Genomic DNA, 13,898 nt, shown 5'->3' with positions numbered 1-13,898 from the left:
ACTGGGAGGAGTGGTAGATACGCTGGAGGGGAGGGATAGGATACAGAAGGACCTAGACAAATTGGAGGATTGGGCCAAAAGAAATCTAATGAGGTTCAATAAGGATAAGTGCAGGACCCTGCACTTAGGATGGAAGAATCCAATGCACCGCTACAGACTAGGGACCGAATGGCTCGGCAGCAGTTCTGCGGAAAAGGACCTAGGGGTGACAGTGGACGAGAAGCTGGATATGAGTCAGCAGTGTGCCCTTGTTGCCAAGAAGGCCAATGGCATTTTGGGATGTATAAGTAGGGGCATAGCGAGCAGATCGAGGGACGTGATCGTTCCCCTCTATTCGACACTGGTGAGGCCTCATCTGGAGTACTGTGTCCAGTTTTGGGCCCCACACTACAGGAAGGATGTGGATAAATTGGAAAGAGTACAACGAAGGGCAACGAAAATGATTAGGGGTCTAGAGCACATGACTTATGAGGAGAGGCTGAGGGAGCTGGGATTGTTTAGTCTGCAGAAGAGAAGAATGAGGGGGGATTTGATAGCTGCTTTCAACTACCTGAAAGGGGGTTTCAAAGAGGATGGCTCTAGACTGTTCTCAATGGTAGCAGATGACAGAACGAGGAGTAATGGTCTCAAGTTGCAATGGGGGAGGTTTAGATTGGATATTAGGAAAAACTTTTTCACTAAGAGGGTGGTGAAACACTGGAATGCGTTACCTAGGGAGGTGGTAGAATCTCCTTCCTTAGAGGTTTTTAAGGTCAGGCTTGACAAAGCCCTGGCTGGGATGATTTAACTGGGACTTGGTCCTGCTTTGAGCAGGGGGTTGGACTAGATGACCTTCTGGGGTCCCTTCCAACCCTGATATTCTATGATTCTATGATCCATCAAACCAGTAGTAGAAGACCTAAGCCAGCTGATAAAAATAGAACCTATTCAAATAACATTTTGTGTAAGTCACAGGATGCTGGTTGTGTTAAAATGAAAACACCACACATGTTTTAACAGTTTTTCCACTGTTTCACATCTTTTAATCCTCCAGTCAATTGTCCCTCTAGGAGACAGGATCTGCCACATAAAGAGTTCTGATATTTGATATTATTGAGGGATACAATTTTATTTGTTTTTAAATATGCTTGGCACTTATTTTATTACTTTAGCCTTCTAAAGACTAAATACCACAGGCTTTATGGAGGGCGTGAGACTAAAACCATCACAAGTCAGATAGCTAGTCCTTCCAGAAAAGGGAAGGAAACTGGTATCTCAAGAGACATTCTTTCCTTAGGAAATTGATTTTTAAGTCATTAACATGTATGATTAATTTGCCCATTTCTTTGCAATTATCCCTTCTTATGTACCAGACAGAGAACTTGCCATTTAGGATATGGATTTATCCCCTGATAGGTCATGCAAGTCTCAAATTCATAAAGAAAACAATAGTATCTTAATATTATGCAAAATTACTACAGAATTTCCCCCTCTCAGGCAGATAGTCAAGCTCAGAACAAGATAAATACCCATACCAGAAGCTGATTATAAGGAAACCAGATGAAATAGCCAGCAAGAAAATTATGCCACATCATATTTTCTGTTTATATGCTAGTAGTTATAGAATACGGATTAGTTAGTGACAGCAACATTCAAGTTTTAGTCACCTTCTCTTTTCCCTTTTAACCATTCCACTGCACCTGCTAACAAACCTACCAAGTAGGAGACACCCTCCATCTCTTTAATAGGATATGTCATGTGATTAGGAAAGAAAATAGCCAGGCACATCATTCATTAACTTTTAGACAAAGTCCCTATTGAAAGATATGTGGCACTTTGCTTAAAAATAAATGGGGCATGATGTTGTTAACATTTTTTAATTTTATTTGAATTTTAGGTTTTTCCCTGCCTCTCACAGTCATGCTCCCAACTTAGGAAGCCAGAAACTCAACTTCTCAAACCAACTGCACAAGATCTCAACCAGCTAGTCAGCAAGAGAAACCCTTCAACATTTCCAAATCAAAAGGAGAATTTTTGAAATTTGTGTTCTGTGAAGTTCTGATATTGTGGCTTTTTTGTCTGAATGAAAACAAATTTCAAAATATTGGAGTTTCCCAGAGTGTGGAAATTCTGTCCGTTGATCAGCTCTGTAAGGTATGATTTGTAGAATGCCGATTATTTTTAATAAAATAATTGATACTTTAATTGACTTTTTTTTTCTTATTTTTTTCCATCCTAGTTTATCAAACAAGCAAGTCTGCTATCCATATGAGACCGCCATATCAGATTTGGTAAGTAATGCATCCGATGAAGTGAGCTGTAGCTCATGAAAGCTTATGCTCTAATAAATTTGTTAGTCTCTAAGGTGCCACAAGTACTCCTTTTCTTTTTGCGAATACAGACTAACACGGCTGCTACTCTGAAATATGTTATTACTGTAAACACAATGCATCTACAATTTCTGTTGTAACATTTTCTTTGAATTTTTTAAAACAAATTCAGTTGAAGCATTTTCCTTTTTTCCTAGTGTAACCCATGGGCCTAATAGGGAGATATCTCTTTAAGAGACCCACTGGGGGAGGTAGAAGTGAATTGTGTCTGGGTCATTGTAGCTAGGCTGATTAAGCATGCCACATCCAGAAGCTTCTGGAATTGGGTATGGTAGTTTTGCTCCAATGGTTCCTTGTTGCTGGGTTCAGACTCCATGAGGGCAAGCAGTCAGGGCAGCTGCTTTGTAGAAGGCTGTGTGAGCTGGGAGAAGCTGAGCCCAGGAGCAGAAAGCAGGCTGTTGTCCCTAACTCTGAAACATTTTGCAGCAAGTTAGTGACATTGTTAACCCTCTAACAGGGAAGTATGGAGAATGCTAATTATAGTAAGGGGAAATTGGGAGGGGAAAGTAACTTATTTTTTAAATTGTATGCTTTGAATGTTGTTTTGATTTTAACTAAACTGTTCTAGTTAAATTGTCTCAACTAGTTTGAGTCACAAACTTTTCTTTAAATGTAGTAATGGGGAAAGAGTCGTTTATATTTTGCTATTCTCAGTTTTGTATTTTCTTGTAACCGGGTTTTCTTTAAATCTGTACACTTAACTGAGTGTTTGGTTAATTAGTTAGCTGACTAGCTAGCAGTGATTTCAGCAGAGGAAGAATACGTATGGATTCCAACTGCAGATTCCTACAAGCAAGTGGAGCAAAGGTGTTGTTTTAGACTCAGCAGACTATAGATGTGGTGATCAAAGCCTCTTAACTGAGACATAGGTGAACAAAACCTTAGCTTTTTGGAACTTTCAGTTTCTTCTCACTGAATTTCGGTGGGGACTGAACTGTTCAGATTTAAATTTTTTTTCCTTTATGTTTAACTGACAGTAATGTCTATGGATTATAAAATAGCCATGTCATGCTGTAAAAATTAGGTTTCTTTATCATAAGATTTTACAAAGTTATTTAATTACATTCATTTCTTTAGTTCCTTTTGGGACTCAAATGTGGGGAGGTTGACCCTATGCAATCTTTGCCGAAAATCCTTAGAGATGAAGTCTGGATCTCCGGCTACTTTCTATGGGAGTTGGGTTTTTTTTTTTTTAAGGCACTGGAGATGGGAATTGAAGTGAACTGTAGCCCACCCCCAAAGGTTACACTAGCACTACTGTAATTCCTGCTTTGACAATAAGTTATCAATCCATTTAGCCAGTGGTCCATACTAGCTAATCAAAAGAGAACCTGTGCTAAATAACATTCCCTGTAAGACCAAACCCCAGAATGCTGGTAAGTGTGTTGGTGAAAACATGCACATTTTATTAGTTATTTTTCTTTTCTGTATCTGATGAGTCCACAGGCTCTGCCACAAACAAGTTTCTGTAAGTATGACATTATTGGGGATACAAGGTGTAGAAGTGTGACTCACTGGCCAGCACAACCCATCATAGCTGGGGATAGTATAGCAGGGTCTTCTCTTCCACCACACCCTGCAAACAGTTGCTGCAGCCCTGCAGTGGTGTACTACTTCTTGTGATTCAGTCCTCCAGCTAGGTCATGTACAGTCCCACCCCTTCAGGGGCAACAGAGAGTCCTACAGAACAAAGTCCACCAGTCTTACATTAAGTCTTCAGCCTGAGCTCAGACCTGCAAAAGGATCTTCAGACCATCTTCCTTGGGGCACTTGTAGGGGAACCCAAGCCCTCCCTTTACTCTAGCTTTCAGCCCAGGGACCCTGTAGCAAGCAGCTAAGATCTGTCTAGTCAAGCCCTCTGGGTTACCTCTTACTTTAGTCTGTCTCTAGGTTTTTCCCATAGCCCCTTCCCAGGTTCATATCTCCATAGATACCAGAGGAAAAGCAGACTAATCAAGAACAAAGCAAGCATAAAAGTCCTGCACTAGGCCTATCTACCAGCCCCCCACCCCCAGAAGATTCTGGACTCCAAGAGCAGTTGGAAAGGTCCTAGCCCCAGCCAGGCTTTTTTTCCAGTAGTCTCTGGACGTCTACTGAGACCTAACTAGTTGAATCACACAAAAGGTTCATTCCTTTTCTAAACCAGCTATCGCTGCACAGAGCTTTCCTGCTTTCAGACCCCTCTTTCCAGGCTTATCACCTCTCACAGGTGTAGCAGAGCAGGTCTGATTGAGCCCACACTTTCTCATTAACCCCTTTTTGGCAAGGGTGGTGTCTGTATACCCTAACACACAAGATATTGGGGGCTTTTTGTTGTTTTCAGAAAATATATTTTACATACTTATTTTTGATACTAGTTTATATAGCAGACCCAGCTCCCAAAACTGCAGAGAAAAGCATGGGGAGAAACAACCAGCAGTGGTCAGCTAATGAATGACCATAGCAGACAGAAGTAAACTGCTGCTTAGAGCTGGTCAAAAATTTTCTGACAAAACATTTTTCCATTGGACAACATCAATTTGTTGAAATAAAAACACTCCACGGGAATGGGTCTGTTTGACCAAATTTTGTTTCGATAACAAAATTTAAAAAATAAGCATTTCAATAAGAGTCAACTCAAGACTCAATAAGAGTCGGAACGGCATATTTTGATTTTTTTCATTTAGAAATCTATTTATTTGTTTCAGAGTAGCAGCCGTGTTTAGTCTGTATTCGCAAAAAGAAAAGGAGGACTTGGGGCACCTTAGCAATTTCCACCAAATGCATCCGATGAAGTGAGCTGTAGCTCACGAAAGCTTATGCTCAGATAAATTTGTTAGTCTCTAAGGTGCCACAAGTCCTCCTTTTCTTTATTTGTTGGGTCTATATTATTTGTCTATTGCATTTCAGCCACTGCTCTGACCTGGAATCTTTTTTTTTTTTTTTTTCTTTTGAAAATTTTTTTTCTCAGGAAACTTCCAAAGTTTTGATTTTTTTTTTTTTTTTTGTTCCAATCCAGAGGTCCCCGGCCCCCCAAACCTTGCATTTCCTCCAGCCTCCTGGTGACACCTGTCTGGCCTTAGGACACTGACCGCAATGAATATTAATATTCTCAATGGCTCCGCCTCTGCCAGTCTCCCAGGGCAGACATGGACCCGCCCCCTCTCAGGCTCTTCCCTTCCCGCCGCCCCTCGGGGCCCAGGACTGGCGGTGTGTCCCAGGGACTACACGTCCCAGCGTGCCTAGCGCGGTCACCCGGAAGCCGCGTTGTGAGAGCGAGGCGGGCTGAGTAGCGCAGCAGCATGGCGGCCCTCGGAGTGCCCAGGTGGCGGTGCTTGTGGCGCCGCGCGGCAGCTCCCCTCGGGGTGCAGCGCCCAGGGCGCGCCCTGCTGGGGAGCCGCAGGTACGGCCAGGACGCGGGCTCAGAGGCCGGTAGGTTGCCGGGCGCGCCGCGAGCCCACGGCCTGAGGAAGGGACAGGGAGCGGGGCGGGAAGCGAGCTGCTGGGTGCAGCCCCGCGTCCTGCAGCGGGGTGAGGGCTGCGCTGCTCGCCGCAGCTCTCCTCCGTCCGCGTCCGCTTGGGCTCTTGGCCCTCGGGCAGCAGCCAAGTCCCCGCCCCCTGCGCGCCCACTCCCCGCCCTGGGCAGGAAAGGCCTGGCTCGCCCTGCGGGCTGACTCTGGAGAGCCTGCAGTGACAGAGCTGTGCCACCCCTTCAAGGGTGCTGAGAGCCATTGAACCAAACGGGAAACCCTGTACATGATGCAAAAAGAGGAGGAGGACTTGTGGCACCTTAGAGACTAACAAACTTATTAGAGCATAAGCTTTCGTGAGCTACAGCTCACTTCATCGGATGCGTTTGGTGGAAAAAACAGAGCATCCGATGAACTGAGCTGAAGCTCACGAAAGCTTATGCTCTAATAAATTTGTTAGTCTCTAAAGTGCCATAAGTACTCCTTTTCTTTTTGCGAATACAGACTAACACGGCTGCTACTCTGAAACCTGTACGTGATGGGAACCACTTCAGCCCCGGGGGTGCGGCAGCACTAGTTCCAGCACCTATACACTCCTTTATCTTCTGAACTCTTGGAGACATGGGGTGGAACAGGATCCTCTAAACACAAACTCAGCATGTTTGAGACCTGAAAATGCTCCAGAGTGGTTCTTTCCTGAGCACCGCCTAACTTGCGAACAGTCAGTATGTTTTGGAGTTTTACCCTCCAGACTAATGCCTTGAATTTTGAAAGTATTGAAGGAACTTGTCACTTGCACATTTCACTTCTTGGTCCGTTTCATTCTTGACTGGCATATGCCTAAATTACACAGGTCTGGTATTCAGAACTTTGAGCCTATTGGATGTTAATCTAAGCAAGAGAAAATCTAATTTTTATAAAATCTCTTTCAGACAAAAAGAAGTCAGATGTCACAAAGCCTTGTTTTACGGATGAACTTGTTCAGAGTTTACTCTCTAAGATGACAGGGTTGGATTTGCAGAAGATTTTTAGACCCATTAAACAGGAGCTTAAACCACCCACTTACAAGTTAATGACAGAAAAACAGCTAGCAGAGGTATGATGCCATTCTTTTTTTAAAATATATATATATAATTTGTTTAATCAAAAGGTTTACAACAGATAAAGTTCTTGTATACTTTCATGAACACAGCTGTCCTACTGACAGACCTGTATTAAGCACTATATAAAATATATTTGAAATTCTGTCCCCTACTACACCATTCCATCCCATTTTGTAAATAACATATATTTTACTGGTACTCTAAGTGATGGTCAATTTCCTTTTGATTACTTTTTTTTGTGTGAGGAGTTGAATGTCAGTAGGCATACATTTTTCAAAAGATTAATGGGAAATGTTACCAGGAAAACACAATTTAAGAACAAAATTGTTTTAAATCTGTTTAATGTCTTTGAAATTCAATACCAACTCTACTCAAGCAGTGTGAATCAAACTCCTGATTTCTTTGTCGTTAGAAGTCAGTCTTTGTTTAGTAAAAGGCTGTAGTAGGTTGATGACTTCACAATCATTAAGGCCTGTGCAAAAGTTGAGATTCAGCATAACTGCAGGGGTGAAATGCTTTTTTTTTTTTTTTTTTTAAAAGGAAAATGAAACCTAGAGTAAACTAACAAAAAGGCAGGGCAACTTGGGCACAGATGTATTAACTTTAAGTGACTAGATTTCAATGTAGTGATGTCCTCCTAAGTATCTTGGAAGATATTTTACCTTGAAGTCTTTCTTTCTCCTTTTCTCTTGGGTTTTGGTTTATTGTGTATGGAAGAGAGTAAACTGCATATAGTTCTGTCTCTCTAGAATGATGATTTTTTTTTAATTAAACTTCATTTTTTTTTTTCTTTGCTGTTCTGTGTGTGTGTTTTCTATGTATGTTTGTTTCATGTCCAACTACCTAAAATCCTGGAAGTCTTTTGTCCACAGCATCTTCTCTGTTCCCTGGCTGAACCTCTAGATGGTTGAGATTCCTAACTTAAGCCAGTTTGGTAACTACCACAGTCCTGGGTCTCTCCTAAGCAGGTGATGATGTTTTAATGAACCTAGGGACTAGCTGAAATATATTAGGTGACTTAAGCATCTTCAGTATTCTCTTTGAATCTATTGTCCACCTTTCCCAATTTCCAGTCTTCCTTCAGGAGAAGTAATCAAGAGTATGACAAAGCCATGTTTTTAAGTCAGGACTAGTGGTATATCATTTATATAAGAATCACCTGCATTATATTTTAGCCAGCCGGTGTCTCTCTCTGGAATATATTTCAGTGTAGTAAAAGTTGAGGGAAGTTTATTTTTTAACATCCCGGTACTGAATGACTCTTCAATCCAGTGTGATATTTCACTGTACAGTTATTGGATTTTCTCTTTTTAGGCCACAAGAAAAGCCATTGAGGAAGCTAAAGAACGATTAAAAATGCCCCCTGTTCTGAGTGAGCGAGAGCCAATTGATGATGTGTTAGCAGAAGACAGGATTCTGGAAGGAACTGAAACTGTCAAATATGTATTTACTGATGTAACTTATAGCACTCCACACCGTGTGAGTAACTTACTAATATATTCTGCAAGAGAGCTTCTTGACTATTACCTGATTTTTTACTTGTAACTTCAAAGGAACAATCTTGGGTTTCACTAAAATATGTTATCACAGTTCAACCTCAGGTAAGTACAGAATAAAATTGAGGAAACATTTATTGCCAGCAGAACTAAAAATTACATTCTGATGCTGTAATGCAGGAATTTCTCTTGAAAGGAAAGGAGGGGAGTCAGATCTCATTTTTGGGTGTTCAGAAGAAAGCCAGATATTTGCAATTTTTCAGTAAGTGTTCAGTGAATTTCCCTTGTTGTAACTAGTTTTTCCATCTCTAGAACATGAGTAACAAGCATAAATATGAAGGACATTGGACGAGTTTACAGTTAAGTGAATAGGAAAGCCCGTTTCTAGAATTTCTGCTTATCCTGAGCTGCTGCGTAGTAGGATTTTTCCAGCCAGATTTCCCCCACCTCACCTCAGAATACTAAGGGAAAAATATGGTGATAAAATGTGCAAAAAAAATTTTTTTCCCCCCCTTGATTTCAGGAGCGTTTCATTGTAGTTAGAGAACCAAGTGGTGTATTACGTAAGGCCACCTGGGAAGAACGGGACAGGATGATTCAGGTGTACTTCCCGAGAGAGGGACGCAAACTTGTTCCACCACCAACATTCAAGGATAAAAACCTTACGGTAATTTTGTTTTTGGCTTTGTGGAGATTCATCACTAGTGTTGCTCTTCTGGTATAGAGTGTTACTGAAATTGAAAGTTTAAAAGTGTGTTGTAAAGGCCTTGTTTTTTTTCCACTTCAGTGATACTGGTTTAGAAACCTGTAGTGTGCATTCAGTTAGTCTTGTATAAAGATACTTATCAGCATAGCTCATTTTCATAAATTTACAGGTCTGGTAGTCAGGAACAAACAAATTTTGTGCAGATGAATCAGATGGAATGAGTTGTCTATGTTACAGGCCCAAACTTAACTACTCTGTGTATTGATAAGACTACGTGCCTGACCTGAAAATGCAGTGTGGCTTCCGGCAAACAAATTGTTTGTTTTTTCTTTACTTTTATATATTTCATTCCATTATTGCAGTAAGGAATCTAAGGGCAATTATTGCACTCAGGTGGCTTGTCATTCTTGGCCTTGTATCTGTTGACACTTCCTGAGAGGTGTCATTACCTAAAATAGAAAAGTAGTGACTGTTTAATTTTTTCATTTTAGAATAAGGGGTAATATAAAATTCATTCCTGAATTACAACTGTCATTTTAGACTGTGTTTCGTGAAGACCGTCATGAAGATGTACTTAACCTGTGCATTGCACAGTTTGAGCCAGATTCAGCTAACTATATCAGAGTAAGTCCATTTTATTATTTCTAATAGGAAGGCTTAATGCTGATGACAACTTGTATGTTTTCATTTGTATGAGAATATGAGTTCTCTGTGGACCATAGTGATTGAAAAATCGTATTGCCTTTTAATAGCTGCATAGATATAAAAATGCTGCTGGAAATTTAGTGAAAATGTATGTGCGGTTCTTTTAATATACATTTTTCTATGAGACCAGCATGTTATGAAAACAAAAAAAATCACTGTCCAGTTGTATCTACCTCTGATTCTATATTTTCATTTAGTAAATTATCTGTGCAACTGTTCCTTTTTTGTAACACTATCAATATGTTTACCATTTCAAAACAAATTCAACTTTAGTGAACAATACATACTAGAATTTTGTACATATTATATAGTTTTGTAAGTTAAAGGTACGGTACCAACTTGATATTGAGTGAATGTAATGTGTTAAAAATGGCTTCAGCTACTACACTTACCCCAGCTATAGACTGTCAATATTTTTCTCTCCGTTGTGGCAGTGTGAAAGACCCACACAAACAGATTATGTACAGTGCTGTCAATTGCGCAAAGTAAGCAGGCTAAAAATCTCGTTATTGTGAAAAGAGTAGCTAAAAGAATTTTCTGGAAAAGTATAAGTTTTAGTGTTAAAGATAAGCTTTGAAATATGAATGTTTTTAATTTTATACTGTTAACATTAAGAAATACTCTCCTACATACAATTAGGCATGTGTGTAATTTTACTTATTTAGATAGTCCCATTGACTTCAGTAAGACTACTCAAATGAGTAGTTATTTGTTTACAAAATCTGACTGGAGCAGATGCAAATAGACCTTAAGATTCCAAGTGAAAAAAGTAAATAGTTCTTTTGTTAGTACTAGCTACTTGAAATTATTTAGGGGCACTAGCTAAGATTTATAAAAATTGGCTCCTAACTTTAAACCATGCCAGTGGCTTGATTTTCAAAAGTGCCAAGTGCTCCTAATTGGAATAAAGAAGAATTTAATGTTTTACTTATCCATTTTGTTTAACTCTTGGAACCTGTATTCTTAATTCAAGTACACGATATAGTTGTAAAACTTCTTAGTGTTTATTGAAAATGTATGAGAACATAGTTCCATATTTAGCAATTAGTTTCCCTTAACTTTTTCTTAATAACCTTTCCTATACTCTACCCTAAGATGTCATTTTGAGCCTGATTGTCACCCTTACTCATGCTGAATAGTATCTTACTACAGCAGTTCCTTGAAATCAACGTTAAACCATTCCCATAACCCAAACACTGAAGCTTCCTGCTGTGTCAGAACTTGAAAGTGAAACTGATTTACAAACCAAAGAGCAATTGTGTTTTTATTGTTCGAACTGGGACACTATAGTGTGAAAAATAAGTTTAAGTAGATATTGTTGAAAAGGCAAATTTAGACTTCTAAAATTTTTTTTCATAAACTATTAACACATTTTACCTCACAGCATCTATTGAAATTGAGGTGTGAGACTGCAGGTGTTCTGCTGGTTCCTTGCATACACCACCTGCTTCCTTCCTGCTTTCTTTTTTCCTCAAAGCTTTGGGTGAAGATCCTGTCACTTGAGCATAGCTACGGAGTAGGCTGAAGGCTTCAGACTAACATTTTCCCAAAATAATGAAAGTGTTAGCTGTGACTGTCAGTATTTCCCTCTAATTTACCCCCTAGAATTGAGATATCCCAATGTGATGTCCTGTTATCTAAAATTAAGATTTTTACATACAACCATCTAGGTTTGACATTATTCTGAGGCCATCTGTGTGCTGTCAGCACTATTTTAGACCTTTTGCAGGTGTTGCAAAGGTAAATCTGTTACTCTTCTGGCAGTTTCAGGACTGTAAACTAAAATCTCATTTTGGGTAGGTTCATCATCAGACGTACGAGGACATTGATAAACATGCCAAATATGATCTTCTGCGTTCAACAAGACACTTTGGAGGAATGGTGTGGTATTTGGTAAATAGGAAGAAGACAGATGGCTTATTGATCGATATGATCCAGAGAAATTTGTAAGTGCTGTTTAGACACTAGCTTTGCTTTGTTTTCCTAGCATCTAAACATAGTTAAAATCAAATCTGATTTCAAATAGTCATGAAAATACTACTGCAAAATTTTTCCTAAAAGATGCTGTGATTTTTGGCTTATGCAAAGGGATATACATGCAAAAAAGTTATGGGTTGTATTGAGGCAATACTGACCTGTGCCTCTTAGTTCCTGCAGAATTTAACTTAACAAAAATAATCATAATTGCAGTTTATAACCTTTTTTTACTCAGTGAAGTATTGAGACTCAATCTTAAATTATGTGTATACTTTGTAAACTGATCACTTCATGATTTTAAGTGGAATTCTAGGATTGGCCTTATCCTTTAGGAGGACAGGGTGAAAATGAAGCATCATTAGTCCTTATTGTATACATACTCAAATTGGGGAAATGACTGCATTTTTGGGCAGTTTGTGGTTTTTGCCCTGGAGTTTCCAGGGCCTCAGTGAGGTACTTTACTTGTGTAAGAGCACCTTCACTAAAAATGTCTCATTCCAGCCACTTTGAGACTTCTCTTTCTTGAACACTAGCAAAAACCAGAAATTATTCCAGCAGAGCTGTTTCAGCTACCACTAGACTATTGTATGGCTTTTAAGTAGCTAATAAAGATACTATTAATTTACAAATCAATCTTTAATAGCTCCAAAACAACCTTGATTGAAATGTTGGTGCAAGACCAGGGGTAGCTGATGCATGTTCTTAAATGTCATGTCATGACTGATACTTGATTATAACTGACAAGTGAAACAGTGGGAACTGGAGAGTATGTTTTGTACCCTATAAAATCTTAAATCCTAGGTTTAAACGGGAGATGGGATTCTTGTAATAGTGGCTACCACATTCACTGAAGTTCATCTTAGGGAAAAATATTAACTTTTTAAAAAGGTTCAGTAGTGGGTGATGCTTAAAATCAAATATTATGTAGGACTGGGAAACATTTAAAGGGAATTTGAGGAACTCCAGTTACTGAAAAAAACTTCCCTTTCTGCTGCTTTTTTGTGAGATAAGTAACCATGTCATCTACATTTAGGACTAATTCTCATTTGCTTTTCAGTTAAATTTTGGGAGATGTGATTCAATGTTTTTAGGAGGGAAAACAACATTAGATCAGAGAAAGCTCTGGAAACTGGCCAGATAGTTAGCAATTTTACACTCCAGGATTGGTGAAGATAAATATTCCCATTTGGCAGAAGAGAGAGCCATTGTATATTTTGAAATGTATGCTAGGGAGGGACTAATAGCACAGGCCTTAAACAAGACATGCATGGGTCAGCTTCTCTACACCCTTAGCATTCTTATTCTGCATATAGCATAAAGAGTGCCAAGATGTGACACCTTTGATATAGAAGCTCACTTACAATTTGGAGATGTGTTCAAAGTGTTGCTTGGATCTTAGTTATGGGCTGGTGTACCTACATACTTTCATATACTTGTACTATGGTATTTCCAAAAAACTGTAAAATGAGTCTTAACTTGTTTTTAGAATGGAGGATGCTACATACTTAATCAAGCTCTATCATATGCTCCATCCTGACTGTCAATCCGCAAAAGCAGCAAAAGAACAGGAAGTTCATGGAGTAGATTTAATCAAGGTATAGTACACTTTTCCTGCTTTGGATATAATAATGGAAAGGTGAGGTTCACATTGATACCTACTTTTATATCTAGCCACACAGCCTCTTAGTTCTGTAAGGAACCCTCTTTAACTATCAAATGACTGTACAAATATTAGCAGGTATGTATAAGAAACCACTACACCCAACTTAAAGTAAGGGGTATGCTGAGATGCCACAAGGAATAGTCGGTCTATAAATCAGAAATTGTAGAATAAATTCTGCTGTACTGTCACCATTTTAATAGCTGTTATCTTTAACAGGTGTTCATGAAAACAGAATCAAAGAAGGTAGGATATATAGAGCTGGCTCTTCAGGGTTATCAAGAAGCACTGGCTAGTTCAGCAGCTTTGTGAAATAAAAGCCTGAAATTTAACACTTGATTAAATGATCCTATCATTTTAACATGTGGGAAGTACAAAATGTGGCTACAGCTGTATAGAACTCTAAAAGAAACACAAGTGACTGAGGTATGTG

At 39.3% G+C, this 13,898-nt stretch overlaps 1 protein-coding gene across 3 annotated transcripts; it reads left to right on the top strand.

The window, feature by feature from the left end:
• Positions 1 to 5,487: 5,487 nt before the first annotated feature.
• On the top strand, positions 5,488 to 13,804 carry MRPS22 (mitochondrial ribosomal protein S22). Of its 3 annotated transcripts, none has more exons than XM_038415254.2 (8): positions 5,488 to 5,780; positions 6,751 to 6,914; positions 8,236 to 8,400; positions 8,941 to 9,084; positions 9,664 to 9,747; positions 11,629 to 11,774; positions 13,292 to 13,400; positions 13,685 to 13,804. In XM_038415254.2, exons 1-8 carry the CDS (start codon positions 5,651 to 5,653, stop codon positions 13,775 to 13,777), a joined length of 1,035 nt encoding a protein of 344 aa, XP_038271182.1. In that variant the 5' UTR covers positions 5,488 to 5,650; the 3' UTR covers positions 13,778 to 13,804. The 3 variants fall into 3 exon arrangements, with proteins under 3 accessions (XP_038271182.1, XP_043348783.1, XP_043348784.1); XM_043492849.1 differs by having other exon boundaries at positions 5,606 to 5,751; XM_043492848.1 differs by lacking the exon at positions 8,941 to 9,084 and having other exon boundaries at positions 5,601 to 5,780.
• Positions 13,805 to 13,898: the final 94 nt, after the last annotated feature.

This window comes from Dermochelys coriacea, chromosome 9, assembly GCF_009764565.3.
Source record: "Dermochelys coriacea isolate rDerCor1 chromosome 9, rDerCor1.pri.v4, whole genome shotgun sequence".
Classification (NCBI taxonomy): domain Eukaryota; kingdom Metazoa; phylum Chordata; order Testudines; family Dermochelyidae; genus Dermochelys; species Dermochelys coriacea.
Note: the sequence above shows the minus strand (reverse complement) of the source record. Positions and strands in the feature narration are given on the sequence as shown.

Bases quoted from the DNA above. Each gene is read 5' to 3' on its own strand.
- MRPS22 (XM_038415254.2), top strand. From the start codon at position 5,651: ATGGCGGCCCTCGGAGTGCCCAGGTGGCGGTGCTTGTGGCGCCGCGCG. The intron at 8,401-8,940 runs GTGAGTAACTTA...CCTTGATTTCAG, and splicing joins CTTATAGCACTCCACACCGT to GAGCGTTTCATTGTAGTTAG. The intron at 9,085-9,663 runs GTAATTTTGTTT...CTGTCATTTTAG, and splicing joins TCAAGGATAAAAACCTTACG to ACTGTGTTTCGTGAAGACCG.